This window comes from Prionailurus viverrinus, chromosome A2, assembly GCF_022837055.1.
Source record: "Prionailurus viverrinus isolate Anna chromosome A2, UM_Priviv_1.0, whole genome shotgun sequence".
NCBI lineage: Eukaryota > Metazoa > Chordata > Mammalia > Carnivora > Felidae > Prionailurus > Prionailurus viverrinus.
In genome coordinates this window covers 168,135,175-168,156,262 of record NC_062562.1, presented here as the reverse complement: position 1 = coordinate 168,156,262, position 21,088 = coordinate 168,135,175, and the positions used below count along the sequence as shown (strand labels likewise).

At 53.5% G+C, this 21,088-nt stretch overlaps 1 protein-coding gene across 4 annotated transcripts; it reads right to left on the bottom strand.

Annotated features, from left to right (window-relative positions):
* Window positions 1-2,902: 2,902 nt before the first annotated feature.
* Window positions 2,903-19,794, bottom strand: NOM1 (nucleolar protein with MIF4G domain 1). Of its 4 annotated transcripts, none has more exons than XM_047849442.1 (12): window positions 18,806-19,794; window positions 17,104-17,231; window positions 15,477-15,672; window positions 13,316-13,639; window positions 11,256-11,366; window positions 9,931-10,098; window positions 9,117-9,238; window positions 8,405-8,537; window positions 7,763-7,894; window positions 5,646-5,755; window positions 5,180-5,372; window positions 2,903-4,987 (listed from the first exon to the last, which is right to left on the bottom strand). In XM_047849442.1, exons 1-11 carry the CDS (start codon window positions 19,784-19,786, stop codon window positions 5,198-5,200), a joined length of 2,580 nt encoding a protein of 859 aa, XP_047705398.1. In that variant the 5' UTR covers window positions 19,787-19,794; the 3' UTR covers window positions 2,903-4,987; window positions 5,180-5,197. The 4 variants fall into 4 exon arrangements, with proteins under 4 accessions (XP_047705398.1, XP_047705399.1, XP_047705397.1 ...); XM_047849443.1 differs by having other exon boundaries at window positions 2,903-4,795; XM_047849441.1 differs by having other exon boundaries at window positions 2,903-5,372.
* Window positions 19,795-21,088: the final 1,294 nt, after the last annotated feature.

Genomic DNA, 21,088 nt, shown 5'->3' with positions numbered 1-21,088 from the left:
TACCTCCTGCTGCCCACGAGGGGCGCTCTCGAGCGCAGGTGCAGGTGGCTACCTGGCTGGGCTGCAGGCTGGGGAGGGCCCTGCCGGAGCAGAGGGCGCGTGGGAGAAAGAGAGCACGTGGTGGGGGGGGGGGCGAGCTTCGGGGGAAGGGGTGGGAAAGCGTTGCCTTGATAAGCCTCGAAGGTCAGTGGCCCATACATCCTTGTTTGGACACACTCAAGGTCAAAACCACTCGGCCCCGGTGGCCCATGGGCACACACACGGCATTGTTTCCCGAGCCCGCTCAGCCCTCCCTGCTCCTGACTCCACCTCTGCACCCTTGGAGCACTGGACACTGGGCCCGGTTTCCCTTTCATCATCTTATCGCGCAAACATAACTTTTCATCATTTATCCTGCTGTGCTCAAGATAAATGTCACCTTCTTGTGACCTCGACCTCGCAGTGGCCAGCCCCCTCCCGCCAGCGTCCTCAGTGTGGCACAGGATACAAAACCTCACCGGTGGGAAAAAGGAAAGCAAAGATCTCTGCGCCTGGATGACTTTTCTGAGAAAACCCAAGTCCCCCCCCCCGACCTCTGGCGTCCCTGTCTGTCCCTGTCTGTACACGAGCACCACACATGCCCCTGTTCGCGCGTCCTCAACCCTTCATGCTCGGGGATGTGTCAGGAGGGTCTCAGGGGGCTCTTGGCTGCCTGTGGTCTCTGCTCAGAGCGCCAGAATTCCGTGCTCGGGTCACCGGACTCCCTGCCACGGCTCCCGCCTCCAGGTGGCGTGTCTGAGCCCTTGACCCTGACCTCTGTGGGGTCCAGGGCCCCAAAGGTCAAACCCCCCTCTCTCGCAAGTGTCTGTAGAAGGGCCCCCGGCTGCTGCTGCCCTGACCCTGGTGCGGCATGCCCGGCTGGGCAGGTCACGGGAACCGGCCCCCTGGTCTGTGACCAGTACACCTCCCTGCCCGTCCAGAGCCCTGATTCGTCAAGGCCTTTGAAACCAGCTTCAGCGACTCAACCTTGCCAATAATCCTTCCATAGTTTGCTATCACTGACTGAACCCCCACCTCCTCAGTGTGGACACAGGGACTCAGGATCAGGCTCCGAGCACACCTGTGGCACTGCTGCCGTGTCCTTGGCCAGGCCACAGCAGGGATCTGGGCTCAGGGACCTGTGCCTGGCGGCCCCCAGTGTCCCCAGAGTGCCCTTCTCAGCTGCTCCCTGTAGAAAGCGCTGGATCCCTGTCCCTCTGGGCATCGCTGGCTGCCCCCCCTCACAGGTCCGGAGCACTTCCGCTATCGGGCCGTTGGGTCACACTTCAAGGTCCCGGCACTCAGACTACAGCCCGAAGGGCGGCCCTGGGCAGGCCCCCCCGGAAGTGCTTCACGGAATCGACCATTCCGGTATCCCTCAGGACCTCCTCAGAAGGGGCTTTGAGCAGACGCAGGTCAGAGACAGCACAGCCACACGAACAAACACATCCACGCACACAACACCGAGCGGGAGGCGGGCCACGGAGGGGGTGAGATCCGAGAGGAATCCCCCCTGCTGCTGGGTCCCACACCAGGTCGCGCCTGAAGCACACCACTGCCATCCCGTCGCTAGGACCCTGCGATAGGGATGCCATTTGTGCTCACGGGACTCGATGACAAGATGTGTGCTCTGGGTCCAGGGACGGGGCAGCCGGATGAGGGACAAGGCCAAGGAAAGGACTGCAGAGGCCCTGCGGAGAGCTTGAGTGTCAGGCAGGTATCCTGTGACGCCCAGCATCTCAGCCTTTGGTGCAGGAAAGAGAAGCCACTCTTGCTATTTCCAGCGAGAGGTGTGCCGCGAGCACATCAGATGCTGGCGGGAGCCCCGGAGGGCCGGCAGGGCACGTGGCGGGAAGCTCCTCTCGCTTGACCCGGAACCCGCCCAGCTGCTCGTGAACGTGACCCAGAGAACCCCCGACAGCAAGTGACTGCTGCCTCACCCAGGCGGTGGGGTGACTGTGGATGCAACGCTAGGTTAGCACGTTTCCCCCGCCCTGCTCACAGACCGGTCAGCTGGCCGGTGTGGACCCCAGCCGACATGGCCTCCATCAGCCCCAGCTGTCATCGGTAGGACAGACTGACGTCACGTTCTCCTGACGGGACGCGCGGAGAAGGGAACGAGAGTGTAGCTTGGGTCATCAGGGAACAGCAGAAAGGCCCACGCAGACGGCCGTCCTAGCCTCCCGTCGACGTTCACTCCCTGACTCTGGCAACTGGAAGGCGCTCACAGGAAATACAGAGTCGCTTAGCGAAACAGGACGTGACGATGCAGCTTCTTCTCAAGCGGTTCGGGAAAGGACCCTGGGCCTCGCTACCCGGCCAGCCACGGAGAGGAAGCACGAACCGCCCGCTCCCGTGTGGCAGGGTGGGAAGGGTGCTCAACTCTCGGGACTGTGCCCACTGCCACCCGGCCCACGTGCAGGCTCCGAGCACGGCTCACCGTGATCAGCGAGTGAACCGGGCCTCCCCGCCAGCACCCCCCGGGCTCCTCCTAACCCAGGCGCCAAGTCCGAGGGAACCCACACACACGCATCACTGTTTTACCCGGTAAGGCCTGATCAGCTTACAAAGGAGGCAAAGGTGATTTGTTAGCTTAATTTTGTGAAAAAAACACCAGGGTATTTTAGAACTTTGAAGGATGAGATCTGCATTATGAACGCCTTATCAAAATTCTGTTTTAAAACAATTTAAACCTTACGGAGCAGTTGCAAGAATGTAATAGTTGGTCTGTGTAAACTTCACCCAGATCCACTAATGGTTAACATCTTGCCTCATTTGCCTTATCTCGGTCTTTGGGCTCAGAGGGAGGGAGACACACGTTTTTTTCAGGCAGACCTTAGTATACCAGCAGACCTCTTCTTTCAAAATAAACCTTCACAAGCAGTCTAAATACAAAAAATATTTTTATTTACACATTTTAATACGTTAAAAAGTTTGTTCCTTATGTCTCTACTTTGAAGATGAAATCCCGTGCAGGCGCCTGGCCGACTCCGTCGGTGGAACAGGCAACCAACCCTTGATTGCGGGGTTGTGAGTTCAAGCCTCAGGTTGGATGTAGAGATCGTTTACAAGGAAAAAAAAAAAAAAAAAAAAAAAAAAGACAAAACTCCCTACAGACAGCTTCTTTTCATAAATTCCATCAATACAATAGCAGTTCTCAAACTGCATCACCAGAAGTCCAAGAATTCACAGACAGCCAGCACTGGCTGCATTCTTTTCAAAGGCAGATTATTGTACTGCATTTAAAAGATCTATACATTTAAAGCAAATTTGAATTCACAGCTTTTGGTCAAGATACAATCATTTACTTAAAGCATACTGACACGTGACAACCCATATTTTGTTTAAAAAGGCGTTTATACTTAAAAAGGACAGATTTATGGATAATCTGCCATAGTACAAATTCAACAACTCAGACATCGGGGATTAAGTCATAAATATATTCCATGGAAAAGAGACATTCTTACTGTTTTAACAATAAAAGACGATATAAAAGTGGGATTCAACCTGCACAAGTTTATCTTCTACGAAACATCAGCTTGGGCTCATCCACACCTCCGAGGTCTGGGGCGCGTGTCATGGATGAGGGGGGACCGTTCTGTTGCAGAGAAGCTTCTCTCAATCTTGGCAGCTGCCCCCACAGACAATGGCCTCAGGTCAGTTACGGGCGTCCTCGGGGAGGCAGGAGCTGGTGCCGAACGCAGATCGACTGTGCGTTAAGCACAGTTTAGTTCGACGGACACATTTCTCTTCGGAGCAAGACCTCTGGACGCGGGTCGCTGTGCGCAGACAGGTGGCGTGAGCGGAACGGACCTTGTCCAGCCTGGTCACCGCCCAGCAGACGTTCTGTGAAAAAGCCCCTCCGTAGAGTGGAGGCGCTCAGCGCGCTCCTAACACAGGCTTCTTTGTCGTGCAGGTTCAGAACCGGCTGCGAGACACGGGGCTGCGGAGCGGCTGCTGACTGTGGGGCTGACAAGCAGGAGAGGCCAGAGCACCAAGTCTCCCGTGTTCCCTGCGCATCTCAAAACTGAAACTGTTAGTTTAGGGACGCGCACGGAGACACACGGAGACACGTGGGACTTCGCGCGGTGACTTCCAGACACGAACCGCTGTCGGGTCACGTGGAGACGATGTGTGAAAGTCTGTGACAAAAGGGGGGTTTGCACAGGAGTGGCCTCGCTCGGCCGGTGCGGCCTCCCACGGGCACCACTCTGAAGGACCGCGCGCTGCTGGGGTACGTGGGTTTATGGCACATAAAACACTAGTCTACACACGTTTTGGTGACTTTTCAACAACTGAAGGTGACGTGTAAGTCAAGTTTGCAGCACTTAAGACAGTGGAGCAGATCCTAGGAGCTGGAGAAACGACAGACACTTGCCCTCCGAAGACACTCACTTCTTCAGAGGATCGGCCGGAGTTTGCCGTGTGAGCGGGGGTGTCTTTTCTGCAGAAACGTTCACTCATCACACAGCGTCCCTCCTAGAACCAGGCTCGAAAGCCACACCTGCTAAGTGTCCACTATCTGGTGATGTCAAGGCTGTTTAGCAAAGTGCTTTGCCATCTGGAGTTGATGAGTAGAAGTGACAGACACAAACAGGAAGAGCGTCCTTCACCACGTCACAATTTTAGGCAAGTGCTGGTGGGAGGCTCCACACACATCATGTCACACAGATATTTGCAAGGCTTACATCACATGCTGACTTTTCCAAAACATCTGCATTCCCAACACTTGAAATAGTCAGATATCAGGTACCACACTTAACTGATGGTTTTCGAACTTTTAACCAATATATAAAGAAGATAAAAACACGCATCAACTTCTTTGTAACTGCACCCCCTAGTGGCCTACTTTGTCTATTAAAAGAGACCATCACCCCCGTGCCCGCACATCCACACCCGACCCAGTCTCGCGGCTCGGAGAACAAGTCCAGGGTCTGTCTGTTCTTCCCTCCGTCTTCTCCCAACTCCACTGTATATACAGATACGTGAAAATGGGTGAAAACGTAAGTACAATATAACCTTAAATTAAAAAATTAGCTAAAATGCAGTATATTAAATACGACAGACCGTGGCATATCTCCACCAGGCTTTTACACACGGTCAGTGGAGTAACAAGCCTTTTGGGTTTAAAAGGGACATTTTCAGACAAATGACCACTCACTTGCCGTCCTTTGGCAGACTACATCCTCAGGGAAGCCTGGCCTTGCAAACTCTTTGTGGAGAGGTCGGCCCTCTCTCTCAGCACGCTGGCTTCCTCCGCACTTGCGTGCGTGTGCACGCTCTTCACCAGGAAGTGACTGATGAAGAGTTTCAGACCTTCTCTCAACATGCCCAGCTTCGGGCTGTCAGCCACTCTGGAAAGGAGTCGGAGAAACATGTGTCAGCGATGAGCTGGCCGCTCCCAGACCACAGCTCCGGGATCTCCCGTCGGGAGACACAACCTAACTGCTTTTAAAGAACAGAACTCTCAGGTAAGAGCTTAACAACCTATTCTACATGTCAGAGGTTATTAGTTTGCCCCTGGCAGGTATCGTGTTCCCCAAATCTAACGTGTAAGACGTGAGCTGAAGGCCAAAACGGAAAATAATTTATTACGCGGTGTTGGAACAGAACAAGATGGCACATACCTTGCAAAAATTGAAGCCAGGTCTTCAACTTCAGTTTCCATTAACAGCATATATAACACTTTTCGTAAAAAGTGGACTCTGGGTTTATCCAATTCGCTGAATTCAACTACCTAACAGGAGTCAGGACAGAGAGAAAAAATTGCATTTAGTCCATTTCTTTCGACGATGTCCAAACATAATCAGAGTAAAAAATTACCTACCGCCTGTAAGTAACCTACTTCCAGTTTTGTAAGACGAAGAGCTGTTAGCAAGGGTGGGGTCGCGGGCCTGTTACGCACTGAGGGCAGGAGCCTGCACGCCCTCGTCGAGTGCAACATGCCGCTGGGGGTTTATATGGGCGCAAAAGCTATGAATCAGGAATTCTAGAACTGAAGCATACTTATCTCCCTGCCTTAAAGAAACCACACCCAAATTAAAACCATACATACAAAGTTTAGGTCTGGGGAGAATCGCTCACATATACGTATACATACTCCCTGAGAAATAGACATAACTTTCGCTACACTTACACGACAGAAAACTGCGCAGAAGGAAATCAGAGAACAGAATTACAGGGATAAACGTGTATGAAACGTGAGTTTCAAACTCATGCTGACTTAACCACAAAGAACTGTAAAAGGATACTCAGCACGGGGACAGGACAGTACTGTCCACGTGCAGGACTCGGTACGTGAGATGACATTACGTGACACCCGCAGATACACAGGCCCAGTAAGAGTTCCACAGCACACCTGAGAACCGGAGAGGTCCCAGTGAACGGGGCCAGGGGAGGACCCCGGGACAAGCTTCAAGGACATCTCTAGGTTCCACTGAATCCAGGGAAACATCGTACCCTACTCCATTCTGAGCTCAAAACTCGAGCAAACCGAAGGCAAGGTCTATCCGGCAACGAGAAGGCACGTCCTCGCCACACTTCACAGTATTCCCATTTTCGGAATATGGTAGAAGGCTCCGTGCCTGGTTTTCAGTACCGTGGCCCAAACCCAATTCCACACCCGAAAGAGACACAGTCGACCTGCCTCGGTGCCCTGGTGGATGGACACGTAAGCACAACCAGGAAACCGCAGCGGCCGTCTGTCTGCGGGTCAGGGAGCAGGAGGCACGAGTCCAGGCCACGAACACCCTCTCTGGCCCTCAGGCTCCCTCACCGTCCACGTTTCTAGGATGCCCAGGCCCGGTAGCCACCTCAAACTCCACGTCCTCTGTCTCGGTTCCCCTGTCCACTCTAGACATCGGGGCACCTGCACGTCACTGGCTCGGACGTGACCCGGAAGCAGGGCAGGGCTGGGGCGCCCTCCGCTTTAGGAGACGCCGTCCGTCCGTCGCAAAGGGAGAAGAAGCGGAAGCCCCGCACGGCAGCCCGCCAGCTCCCTGCCGCCCCGTTCTCCTCCTGACTCGACAGCAGCCAGTGCGGCTGTATCTCTAGGGCCTGCGCGGGAACCCAAACTCCAGACAAGATTCTCTGAGAGGAGCAAAACCGTAACAGTGCCTTCCTCTACCGAGTGCACTCACACCGCGAGCGACTCCGGCTACTTCTCACAGCGCTATGGTGTTATAAACACACTTCTCAGGGCCGCCGGGGGCGGGGACTGAGTCGGGTGAACGTCCAACTCCTGATTTTAGCTCAGGTCTTGATCTCACAGTTTGTGACTCTGAGCTCCGCATCTGGCTCCGTGCTGCTGGTGTGGAACCTAATTGGGATTCTCTCCCTCTCTTTCTGGCCCTCCCCTGCTCATGCTCTCTCTCCCCAGAATAAACATTAAAAAAAAATGGAACAAACTGGGGCGCCTCGGTGGCTCAGCTGGTTAAGCATCCGACTCTTGATTTTGGCTCAGGTCATGATCTCACGGTTGTGGGACGAGGCCCTGCATTGGGCTCTGTGCTGACGGCGTGGAGCTTGCTTGGGATTCTCCATCTCTCTCTCTCTCTCTCTCTCTCTCTCTCTCTCTCTCTGCCCCTCCCCAGCTTGCACACATGTACTCTCTCTCAAAATAAATAAAATTAAACATGTTTCAGCTAAGTCAGAATCTAAGGAGACACATTTTCTTGAGGTACCAAACAAAAGCAACTGTGTTATTACTTTCACTGCTTTCAGCAATTCCACACGTGATACACACCTTTAAAATGGAAAGTGGAAGTGACTTTGTCTTCAACAAGTGGGCTACCAAGTGAACCAAATTAGAGACATTAGTGGCTGGTAAGTTTTCTAGGTCCCGGAATTTATCCCATATGCTGAACTGGAAAGTCATCTGATTGATTGAAAAAAAAAAAAGAACAAAGTCAAATGCAAGAAACTGTTAGTATAAGTCGCTAGAATAGACTCAAAAGCGCTCTACTACTGTGTCTGCAGTATCTTACAAGGTGAGTCGGGACAAGCCAGGAGCGACATGCCCTCCTGTCCCACACATGGTCTGTACAGCGTTTTCCCTCAAATCGGCAGAAACGTTAGAAGTAGGAAAAAAGGCTGGTGCAGTGCAGCATCCAGGAGGCCCTCCCCAGAGACGTGGGCCGCCAGACGCCCTCACCTGCGGTAGGAAAAGGCAGCATGGCAATCATTTCCCCTTCACTCTGCCTCAGCGATGTCCCCTGGCTCTGCCCCAGAGGGGCCTGGCCGTGGGACCGGTTCCCTGCATACCCTGTGGCCCCAGCTGGGCCCTGACTCAGGGCACTTGTGCCCGCTGGGCTGAGCCACACAGAAGGTCCAGGTCCAGGAAGACAGAGCGGAGCAGAGGTTACGGGCGGCCTCCTGACGGAGTTACCTGGAACCTTCTCTCGTGTTCACAGAACTTGCCGGCCAGGAACGCATAGAAGGGGTTGTAGCTTTTCTCCTGAAGGCAGCAATCCATGAGAACGTGAATGATCTCCCTCTCCTGTTGGTCCTTGAGCCCAAGCCTGCGAACAGAGATGGTGATGAGTAAGAAAGCGTAGAGGAGCACAGCCTGCCGGGCAGTTTGGGTAAAGGAGAGCTGAGGAGAGGAGGCGCGAGTCACAGGACAGGTGCCACGGACAGGCCTGTCCTTGCACCCGGGAGTTCCATTCCGTGTGAAGCGAATAAAGGAAAGTTAACTCCTATCACGTCTCCTGAGAAGGGTTTTGTAAGGGTTCACAGACACTTGAAGAGTCTTACCACAACCAATTACAGAAACGACACCAGGATGCTTTTAATTTAGAAAAAATCGGAAAGACAACCTCGATAGGAAGATTCTAAGCGATTTACGACAACCAACAGTCACTGAGAATAATCGGTTGGTCACCCGACACTTTTAATCAAAATATATCGAACATGTTCCACTCTGGAACCACTGGCGGCCGGCGACGCCTGGAGCCAGGCGGGGGAGGAGCGGGACGGCCCGGCTGCCCTGAGCGCATCTGCTCTGACCCCTCCAGCCCGTGACGTAGACCTCAACTGTGCGGCTTCCTTCCACAGCATCTCAGCAGACTGCACGTCCAAGTGTTCACACACACACTCACTTCAGAAGCTTTTCAAACGCGTCCAAAAAATCTTCACTTGTCATTATTGTGCAGAATATGTTTCTCCTGACATCGGTGTTCATCCTCTGCTTCCTGGCGAGTTCTAGTATCTTCCCGCTAACCTGAAAGAGGGGCAATTAAGACACAGACCACACGTGTTAAGCAAAAGAGAATTTCATTCACTGTCTTTACTAAGTTTCTAAAAGATAACATGTACGTCTTTGTGACCTTACAGAGGGTTAACTTAACTGTGAGTTATACGTAAATATGTATGTGTGAGTGCCAAATGTTTATCCCTGGGTGAGCCCCACAAAGAGAGAACGGCAGCAGGAGACAGAGGGCCACAGGAGGAGAAAAACTGCCTGATTTGGGGGACTTCTCAGAGCACCCCCATCTGTCAGTCTAGACAATAACGACATAAGTTAGACAGAAGTGGCCGCAGCCAGAAGAGCCAGGACAATGAAGGAGGACATGGGATCCTGGGACAAAAAAGGGTGTTAGGGGAAAGTGAAGGAAATCTGAGTAACACGTGAACTTTAGTTAATGATGAAATACAAAGAAAATGAAGATTTCCGACCATCTGAAATGCAAGCTTAACGGACCGGGAGCCACCTCTCCCGGGAAACCCCTGCCTGCATCTCAAGTCTGCTATCTGCAACGTGAGCTTTCGGCCTTCGTGTTTCCCTCATTCAACTTTTGAGTCCTTAACGTAACGTATCCAGGGACTTGAGAAACAACAGAAACGGAGTTAAATTCTATCAGCAAACGGTAACAGTTTCTGTAAGGTTTCTGAATGAACCCAGGGGTCTCGTACCGTCCCCGTGGGCCGCCTCTCTGTGACCTTCTGCTGGCTGTTGTCAATCATAGGGGCCCCGCTCCACGCAGACCCCACAATCCACCAGCGCCCGGTCTGCTCTGCGTTCAGGATGCCGTCCCAGGAGACGCGGAGCTGGGTTTCCGTGCCTGAGCCGGTGCCGCGCACCTGAGTGAAGAGAAGGAGCTTGTAAAACACTTCAGCTGGTTCAGTCTGTACTTTCATCACCCTTGGCTCTTCCTGTTTTTGATAATGGGATTTCTAATTTGTATTGTTTTTTTTTTTATGTTTGTTTATTTTTGATAGAGATAGTGTGAGCAGGGGAGGCACAGAAAGGGAGACACAGGATCCAAAGCAGGCTCCAGGGTCCGAGCTGTCAGCACAGAGCCTGACGCGGGGCTCGAACTCACAGACCATGAGATCATGACCTGAGCCGAAGTCAGACAGTTAACCGACTGAGCCACCCAGGAGCCCAATTCTTTTTTTTTTTTTTAATGTTTATTTATTCTTGGCAGGGCGGGGGGGAGGGAGGAGGAAGACAGGCAGAGAGAGACAGAGACACAGAATCCGAAGCAGGCTCCAGGCTCCGAGCTGTCAGCAGTGAGCCTGACGTGGGGCTCAAACTCACGGACCGTGAGATCGTGACCTGAACCGAAGTCAGACGTTCAACTGCCTAAGCCACCAGGTGCCCCTGGTTCGTGAATATTGTGATGGGTCACTGACCAATGGGATAGTTGACCAGTTTGGAATGATGCCAAAGTGAGACGTGAACTCTCACACTGCCCCGTTTGGAGAGTTGTCACGCGAGGAAGACGCTTGCACTCAGGTCCCAAGGACAGCTGCACGGAGCTGGCGGTGAGAACCGCTCTGCGCCTGGGGTCTGCGAGTCAGTGATTCTGGACCTGCCCAGAGTCGGGGCCGAAGCACCCCCTGGCTGTGGGGGGTGAGGTCAGTGGGTCTCAGCTGTGGCCCCACATCTGGAGAACTTAGGGAGCTTCAACAGCCAACTCCCACCCCCATGGTGTGACCTCACTAGTCTAGGTGGGAACATGGCCTGAGCCCTCTTTCAAAGCGATCGGAGAATTCTATCGCGCAGCCGAGGGGAGCACCACAGGCTAAGTGTCGGGGACGCTTACGTCACAGGGATGCCTCGGCACACAGACCACTCAGAGGGTCTCACCACAGAAACACGAAGCTTCCTTCCAGGATCCTGAACTCTTACTGACCGGATGTGGCACCTAACAGCCCCAACTACTGCCCAGGTTCCACGAGGAGTTCAGGCAGGCACAGGAGCTCTGAACAAGCAAGAAGTCCAAGGGCCTCACCAGAGCGCGTTGTAATTTCCTCAGCTTCTCCACAGGCTCAGGGTCGTAGCCGGGGATCTTGCGCAAGTCATTGTTCTTCAGCGCCAGCATGGTCTCCAGCATAAACCGAATCTTTAAGGAAAAAAACGAAAACAAAAGCGTCCTTTCGTACAGTGCAAACCCGAGATGGAAAGAACTAACCCAGCCGTGCACATCGCGGACAGTGAGCCAGCCTGGTCCTCAGGTAGACGGTCTCCACTAACCTGACCCTCCTGCTCAGGACTACAAGTTTTTTTTCTTGTCGTTTTCCTTTTTTTTTTTTTTTTAAATGTTTATTTTTGAAGGAGAGAGAAAGACAGTGCGCGCACGGTGGGGGGGAGGGGAAGAGAGAAAGAGACACAGAATCTAAAGCAGGCTTCAGGCTCCGAGCTGTTAGCACAGAGCCCAACATGGGGCTCGAACCCACCAACCGTGAGATCATGACCTGAGGCAAAGCCAGACGCTTAACCGACTGAGCCACCCAGGTGTCCCAGGACTACGTGTTTTAATACCCAACGTCCTCTGGGACCCAACCACCCCCCTAAGATCTCACGTTCTTTCCTCCATCCCCACCACCTCTGACCTGCCCCCTGCACCTCCCAACCCCACAGTCTTAGCTATTCTCTCTCCATTACATTTTAACGTCTTCCCCATTCCTGGTCTTTTTCTTTTTCTAACTTTTAAATCGGAAATAATGTCATAATTAGAGAAAAGTTGCAAGAGTAAAAAAGTTTTTCATGTAACTTTCTCTGAGATTTCCCCCGATACTACCTTTTGATCGAGAGAGTAATTCACACACCATAAAACTCATCCACATAAAACCGTATGAGCACATTCAGGGGGTGCAGCTATCCTGATCAATTTCAGGACATATTTATCACCCCCAGAAAGAAGCTCCAAACCCATATGAGCACTCCCCATCCCCCCCAGCCCCAGGCCACAGAGCCTACTTCCCGCCTCCAGCGACTTTTGTCTTAAACTTGACCTCTGAGTGTTCAACCCAGGGACAAGTGCTTCCTCGGGACACTCTGGGACCCGGCCGATGAGATTCCTCACGCTCCTCCCTCAACAGCCCAGCTGAATGCTGGTCCTCTGAAACCATCAGGCTCTGACCACTGCCCAGCAGATGCCAGCACCTCTTCATAGCTGACCCAGCACTTTCATTCAGGACTCCCAAAGTGGGCCAGCCTTCCCTCCTGCGTCTGTCTCCTCTCCTACTGTCCTGCTGTCCACTGGCGGTGACCCCGGCCCTTCCTTTCCTTCACACTCGCCTTCCCCCTCCAACCCACTTCTAACCCCTAAACCCACATCTGCTGTGACCATGCTGCCGCTCCCCACCGGACCCTGCAGTGGTGTCTCCCTGCCCTGACACCTCCCCCTTTTCTTTACATTTTTTTGTTTTTGAGAGACCGAGCACAAGCAGGGGAGGGGCAGAGAGAAAGGAAGACACAGAATCTGAAGCAGACGCCAGGTTGAGCTGTCAGCACAGAGCCCAACACGGGGCTCGAGCTCACAAACCATCAGATTGTGACCTCAGCCGAAGTCGGACGCTCAACCGACTGAGCCCCCCAGGCGCCCCACCTCCCCCTTTTCTACGGGGTAGTGAAAGTGGCATTAGCACACTCAGAACCCTTCAGGTGCCTCTAGGATAAAATCCCAAGTCCCTGAAAGGTTTACAAGCCTCCCGAGGCCAGCCTCAGCCCTTTCCTCCTGCCCCGCCCTCAGGAATGCTCCCCTCGATCCCTTCTCTCTGCCCACAAGGGCTGTCACCTGAGCCCCAGCCACATGGCCTTCCTCAGGAAACGTTTTCTCAGTGGGTAAATGTTAAATGAGCCGATTCTGAAATTCACAAAATACCTGAGCTCTTACTAGGAAAAAAGTCCATTCACCTACTGAAGATAAACCACAAAACCCGGTGGGGCAGAAGACAACGGGGATCGCTAAGAAATTAAAAGCAATTTTACCCAAAATACTTGATTTTAAGCTCTGGTCAGTGTGAGCGGTTAGGCACTTAGGAAGCAGGCCAGGTGATGCACTCGTACCCTCGTCTGGTCCCGGAACTTGCCACCTGCCTCGCTGGCTTTGGCCTGGGCCTCCAGGATTAGTTCCTTAAGCGACAAAGCATCATCTTTTCTCAATGAGAAGCCCACGTTTTTCAGCATTAGCAGGATCAGTTCAATATCTTTTTCTGTGAAAGTTCCGATAAGTTTTTTCAAAATGTCAAAGACAAGGAGAGACTGCACCACGTGGAAGTTATACAAGTGGGCGATGACAGTGAACAGGTTCTCACACTCTCTGTCTTCACCTCCGTTCTTGTAGATGGTGTCAAACCTCCTCACCACGGCCTCCAAAAAGTGAGCGCCGACCTGGACAAGGCAGAAAAAATACCACTGCAAACATGCAAAAGTCAATGTTGGCAAGCTCTTCTCAGGGATCCTTCTTCCTCTTGCAACGAACTTAAACGTCTAGTGCTTTTTAAATTAACACAGAAAATAGACAGCTACTAAGTTACAGACTCTAACGCAGCTTGAGCTCGGCTCCAGCTAAGGCTGGAGGGGGCAAGAGACGCAGGGACACAGAGCCCGTGGGGAGGTGTGTCCACACAGCAGCCGAGGGAGGACAGCCTGGGACGCTGACAGTGACCCCGAAGGGGCACCCCGTGGTGAATGCTACATCACGTTCAAATATAACCCAAGACACAAAGAATTCTGTAGACATCAAGAAAAATACAGGCATAAAACATATTTAAGTATGTCTTCAATCACACGAACAGAATAATATCAACATTTGTCAAAATTTTAGATTCCAGTTAATATCTTCAGAATAAAATATAACTTTACTATAATATGAGTAACATTCATGTGACTAAAGTTACTTAAGGATATGCCTTAATTCTGACTTAGGGATGTAAAAAAAATTTTTTTAATGTTTATTTATTTTTGAGAGAGCAAAAGCAGGGGAGGGGCAGAGAGAGAGGGAGACATAGATTCCGAAGCAGGCTCCAGGCTCCGAGCTGTCCACACAGAGCCCGATGCGAGGCTCGAACTCATGAACCATAAGATCATGACTTCGGATGCTCAACCGACTGAGCCACCCAGGCGCTCCTGATTTGGAGATTTTAAAGCAAATCTGCACAGGCCTGACTTTTATTTTCAGTAACTGGCAGCAGGGGGTCTGTGACAGACTCTTCTCCCACGAATTCCTGTGAGGAGGTCTTTCTCAAGAACTGAAAGAAAAGCTAACGGACCCAGTCCGGACAGCTGGTCAACCTCTGGCAGAAGTGGACACTGTCCACTAAGCATCGTGACGACTCCCCGGGGACGAGCCATTCCAGGTGTCCTCCATACCGTGCGTGGGGGTCTCAATGACACGTGGGACCCATCGCCTCATGTCGTCCGACCCAGGGGGTCCTACATGCTGTGGCTGCTCGGGGTCTACAGCTGTTACCGGAACTCCACTTACTGTCTGCGTTAAATCCTTCTGGTTACAAAGGGCACCGGTGTGACCCCGGGAGGCCTGGGGCGCACTAGAAAAGCCCCGGGGGCACCGCGTCGTGGCACACAGAAGGCACTCGGGAGTGGCGTCCAGGGAGTCCAGCACACTTCACCGTGAAGAGAAGGGACTCACGGCGTCTTACGTGAGGACGGCCCTTACAACACAAACGATTACTTCTGGTAGGTGATTCTCTAAGTAGGTGGGAAACCGAATGCTGCCTGGGGAAGGTTGTGGCTTTACCGTAGGAGGTGACCCAAGAGGACTTCTCAGAACGGGAGCGGTCACCGCACGGCCTCCCTGAGGCTAAGGCAGAGGGCCAGGGGCAAGGACGCGCCTGCGGGCTGCCTGCAGGTGGCCCCGGGGGCTCCGAGCCTGGCCCCGTCCCGCGTCTCCTCATGTCATCAAACCCGCCGTCACTCCCAGTCTGGTGGCCTCACGTCCAGTACGAACACCTGAGCAGATAGACCACACGGACTGCCGTGCTCCGAGCATCTGGGGCAAGTCTCTGTTAGAGCGGGGAGCACGATGGAGGCTAGTCCGAGACGCCAGGCCCGAGCAAACTAACGGCGACGGGGGCCATCAGAACGGACCCGACACGAAACCAAGTATTTGGGAACGCGGTTCGGACAACGCGGTGGCGACAAAGCAGCACCTGCGTTCCGGAGCCGCCTGTGGACACGGTCATCACGCGGGGAGAGGGGACCCTACCTCCACGCCGACCGTGTGGTGAAGGACGCTGAGCAGGAGCACGTGCTCCATCACCAGCCTGCCTGGCATGGCCGCGCCCGGGGCACAGGCGCTCAGGAGGACGCCCGTCAGAGTGTCGTTCATGTCCTTCCTGCTGTGGGCCATGTACAGTTCCTCCAGCTGCCCGCTTATGGAGGCCACGCTCGGCTCGCTCAACCTGCAGGCAGTTGTGAAGGCAGACAGCAATGACGCTTCTCATCAGGAGTTACCTTCTAGGTCCGTTTAAATTTTTTTTTTTTCAACGTTTATTTATTTTTGGGACAGAGAGAGACAGAGCATGAACGGGGGAGGGGCAGAGAGAGAGGGAGACACAGAATCGGAAACAGGCTCCAGGCTCTGAGCCATCAGCCCAGAGCCCGACGCGGGGCTCGAACTCACGGACCGCGAGATCGTGACCTGGCTGAAGTCGGACGCTTAACCGACTGCGCCACCCAGGCGCCCCTAGGTCCGTTTAAACAAATTAGAGTCATCAGTACCACTCTACACCCTATCCACGTGCCCGTCTGACCCACAAACAGCTTTTGGGTGGCCCCGGTAACGCGTGTATCCGTACACGGCACACGATCCTCTGGGAGCCCGCAATGACCTAACCACTGTCTCCCTGCCTGCAGGAAGCATACACGGGACTCGAAGACCCCGGACACTATGCTGAGGGAGCTTCACTGCTGCCCTGATCCAGCGTCCCGGGCACAGGCAGGGAGCTGTCCTTACTTAGCACGTGGGGACGCACTGTTGGGAAGAAGTCCGTTTCCACCTCGGGCCAGAGGCCAGCGTAACGATTTCCGCTCCTACACCGAGGAAAGGCTGCTCTGTGTCCTGGGCAGAGGGGAGGGCTGGACAGGTACATGAAGATCATGCACCATTCCTGGGCTGCCCCCGAGCGTTAAAATGGCACGTATGGTAGAATTCCAGAATTACCATGGAAACCGTGTTTTGTTTTTTTAATTAAAAACAAAGCAATGAGGGCTCCTGGGTGGCTTAGTCTGTTAAGTGTCCAACTCTTGACTTCGGGTCAGGTCATGATCTCATGACAGCATGGAGCCTGCTTGGGATTCTGTGTCTCCCTCTCTCTCTGCCCCTCCCCTGCTCAATCTTTCCCTCTCTCTCAAAATAAACTAAGAAACTTAAAAACAAAACAAAGCAGTGAGTGCAGGGGGAGGACTGGGTGTGACCACAAAGGCTAGCAAGAGAGCTGTGGGGTGCCGGGAGGGTCCTGCCTTCACTGTGGGCAGGACCTGGAGCTCCCTGCGTGAGACCCTGCAGAGAACACACACACTCTCAACCACGAGTAACGAGCAAGGGGACTGAAGCCCGCATTCCGGACCAGGAGTGCCGGTGCAGGGGGAGGCCCAGTCCTGGGACTTCTCAGAACCACCACGTGGCTTTCAGAGTCTGAAGGGTTCAAAGTACCAAACAGAAAAGGCGGACATCCTGCTTTCCAAGGCACAGATCTGGCTGCACTAAGACAGGAACCGAGAGGGGCTGTTGTGGTCGATCAGCTTACGGGTTATTGCTGGGAAAGTTCCTACATTCTCAGAACACAGACGATCTCTTTTCATGTCACAAGGTGACAGTGTTGCCAGGTTACCTGTTGATGAGACCTTGGACGTGTCTCTTCAGTCTTTCCAGTCCCTCCTTTTTCTGACCGCTCACTGTCTCCTCAGCATGCCTCACTTGAGGTGGGATGTACTTTCCAGCGTTTTCGCAAACACTCTGCTTGAAAAGACAGAAATAAATGACAAAAACTTTACACTGAACAAGTTCCACCTTTCTGTCTTCTATGCTCACGTTTACATACTACAGTCCCACGGAGCGGCAGGGGCTGGCCCACTGACCACTGCTGCTTAATCACCATCAGTAACGTACTGCATGCCGTGGGGAGCCCTGAGCCCCCCACTCCCCAGCCTGGTGGTGTCGCCACTGACGTTAGTGTCGGCACATCTCGTCCCCTTGTTTTTCCCTGTGACTCTTCAGAACTGGCCGTGACCCTCCGGCATCTGCCCACCAGAGCTCCACAGTCTACATACACCTGCTTGGGCTTAATTTACGGTCAGCACAGCAGGATACAAACACCGAAATTAAATGCACCACCGGTTTTGGAGGGAGACTGTTCTAAAATAACTTCAAAAAGAAAAGAAAAGAACTTCAAACTTGTTCAAAACTAGTGTCTAAGTATACAAGACCAAATCAAAGTCAATCCATTGCTCACTATTTCCTAGATTATCAACTGGGAAGGTTACAGATCATCACCATTGACCAACACTCTCTGGGTACTTAAGTGAGGGCTTTAGGGGACAAACATTTGTAAGGCATGATTCCTGCAGTCAGGGAGCTCAAACTTAGTTGGAGAAAACACATTTATGTACACAGAAACTGTTACTCTTGAGACACCCATCGGTTCAGTGTGTCAATTATACCTCAACAGGCTGTGAAAGAACAGTTAGGGACAGTCCAAAAACCAAGTCCTTAGAGAGGAACCGACAGCAGTTAAAGACTGCTCACAGAGCGCCAGGTGCTAAGGTTCCGGGGACAGACACGAGAGAGAGTGTTAGCTCCTACACTTAAGATGGGGAAAGACGCCCAGGGAAGTCTACGTGGACAGACAGACACGTTGAGAAGATGAAGACAGGCCCTGCAGGCAGGAGGGAGAAATGCATTTAGTTAGGCACAGAACGCTGTGACAGCGACACGTGGGAAGAGTGCACGCACTCCACTCATATGCTTGCCTTCAAGGTGCACGCGGAGGTGCCCCCCCTCCCCCAAGGCAACTGCTGGGTGCTGAGTTCCGAACTTGATCTTGATCTTCAACATAGGACTTTGTGGAAGGGGGTGCTGTAGATCAGCTTTATGTTTTAAAGATTCACTCTGGAAGCAGCGGGACAGGAAAACGACTAGGGAGGGCATTGGTGAGCCAGGGATGCTAGAGACATATCCCCCCCCCCCCCCCCCCCCCCCCCCCGGCCAAAACGACCGGAGGCCCACTGGGAACAGAGCACAGGGGGAGGGAACTCAAAGTCAGGTTCAGAGACTGAGGCAGTAAGCTGAAGATATCATCTTAGGACGACCAGTGGGAATGGCCATTAAGCTTCTGATATAAAAAGTCTCCAGAAAGGTTTTCTCCCTTAACTCTTCATTATGGAAATGAAAAAACATAATAGACATAATAATCCGATTTACCCACACTTGGCTCAGCAACTACCAATAGATCAATATGTCACTTCTGTCCCACTCTGGCCACCACGCGTTATTTCGGGGAAAATTCTGGAGAATTTAGGTTGTCCACACGATACCTGATCTGTTGTGTCTGTGCCCGCGTCCTCAGAGGAATTTTCACTCGTTTCTTCTGCAAAACGGACTCTCTTTTTGTCCCTTTTCCACTTCGCTCTCCCCTCTGCCACTTTTTTTGGCTTGATGTGTTCCACGTCGTCCTGCTCACTGTGCGCTCCCGCTTCCTCCCTGTTCTTTTCTTCTTCTTCCTCCTCATCCTCCCCCTCCTCCTCCCTTTCGTCCTCGGTGTCGCTCTCTAAGTCACTTTCGGGGACAGTCTGTCCGACATCCTCCTCCTCCTCACTACTGCCTTCGTACGAGCCGCCAGTTCTTCCAGACCCCAGGGCTCCCAGGATGTAGTCGAGCCCATCGCGAGCAAAGCTAAGCGGCACGGAGCCACCGTCGCCCTTCCTTCTGCGCTTGTTCAAGCCGAGGCACCGCTCCAGCTTCCGGATCTCCCGGTCCTCCTCCTCGTTGGCTGCCAGAAGGGCCCGTTTCCGGGCGGCGGCGGCGGCGGGTCTGGTGCTCCCGGGGAGACCCCTGGTCTCGGGGCGGGCCCGGGCGCCCTTGGCCGGGGGAGGTCGCGGCTCGTCCGGGGGCGCCGGGACCCGACGAGGAGACCGCCGGCCGCCCTCCCCCTCCGCCCCCTCCGCCCGAAGGCCGCTCGCTCCCCCGGCTCCGCCAACGCCTGGGCCCGGGCCCTTCGCCGGGTCCGCAGTCCTCTGCAGCCGGCGCGCCTTCTTCAGGTGCCGCTTCTCCTTCCTCAGCTCCCTGCGGCTTTTCCTCCCGCCCCGGCGCAAGCGCCCCTCCGCCCGGGGCCCGGCCGGGCCGCCGGGGGTCTCACCCTCGGAGGTCGCCTGCACGAACTCCTCCACCGCTAGCTTCAGCCGCTTCAGGGCCCCCTCCGTGCCGCCCCCCGGCCGGCGGCGCCCCCCGCGTCCGTGCTGCCCGCGCCCCCTTCGCCCACGCCGGCCCGTCACCCCCGCACTTGCGGGCGCCACCATTTTCCTGGATGCTCCTACTCCAACTTCCGGTCGGGGCGGGACTTCCGGGCAGAGCCGGCGCTGAGCCGGACGGGGCGGTGTCCCCTGCTGGCGGGAGGGCGGCAGCGCAGGGAACGTCGCTTGCTGGGCAAATGCTGGAAAATCTGTGTGCTGAGCACGCAAGTACATTCTCATTTAATGAATGAAACCCTACGGCCTATGTCACAGGAGTTAAGTGTGGTTGTCTGGATGGCGCGACTCTTCAGACGTGCTTGCCTTTCATAGATCCGTAGGGAAAATGTTAATGTCGTTTCCGGTGGGCATTTTACAGGGGAAACGTATCCAAGCTTATGATTCTGACACTTGCTTATTTCACTCAAGCTCAGGCCTCCCATCCCTCCACTACAGTGGAATGGCTCACCTCCGTATTTATTAGGGTTGCCTGGTATTTCATGGGGCGATGTTCCATTATTTCTCTCTCAATAGCGGTGTCCTGGGATGAAAGTATTCGTGTCTACCAGAGACTGGGAAGGTGAGCTTATTTGGAAATAGGGTCTTTGCAGCTGTGATCAAGAGGAGGTTACGCCTGAAACTAATATAGCACTGATTGGTAGTCATACTTCAGCCGAAGGGAAGGTAAGAGGAGGTCTTCCCGGATTTCCCAGCCGGTTCTGGGCTCACACACAGGGAGAGGGCCGTGAGCTCCTCCTCGTCGGCCACCGCCAGCAGCTGAGAGAGGTCTGGAACAGATTCTGTCTGGGAGCCTAGAAGGAAGTAACCCCACCCACACCACCATTTCCGACTTCCAGCTTTAGGAATGAGCCTATCTGTTTCTGTTGTTTTCAGCTGCCCAGTTTGTGGTACTTTGTTACTAGGTGGTTTATAGTAGGAAACAGTGCAGTAGAGGGGAAGAACAGTACTCATGGCTTAAAGGTGAAGAGAAAAAAACTTCAGGAAGGACCAGAGACAAGCAAATAAAAGTTCAAAACTCAGTGTTCAACAGCCGGGGCTCCGGGGCTTGGGTTCAGATCCTGACCTCACGCTTCCTAGCTACGTGACCTTGCTCAGCCTCACTGAGCTCAGCTTCTCTGAGTGAGTCTCAGTTTCTCTATCTGCAGAATGGGATGATGATCGTGCCTATCCCACGGGGCTATTATAAAAATAATGAGGTTTAAGCAAACACCTGCTTTCTTTGGTTTTGTAGCAGAACGTATGCTGTTCCTCTCTTGTTCTCCCTCAGTGGCCCTGCCAGGCGGCTCTAGGCTCTTGGTCCGTCACACCCTCACTCTGTGACCCATGCTGCTAGTTGTCCCCTTTCTCATC

Coding starts and splice junctions, on each gene's coding strand:
- NOM1 (XM_047849441.1), bottom strand. CDS start 19,786: ATGGTGGCGCCCGCAAGTGCGGGGGTGACGGGCCGGCGTGGGCGAAGG. Junction 13,640..15,476: donor ACCACACGGTCGGCGTGGAG/GTAGGGTCCCCT, acceptor TGCCTTGTCCAG/GTCGGCGCTCACTTTTTGGA. Junction 11,367..13,315: donor AGTTCCGGGACCAGACGAGG/GTACGAGTGCAT, acceptor TTTTCCTTAAAG/ATTCGGTTTATGCTGGAGAC.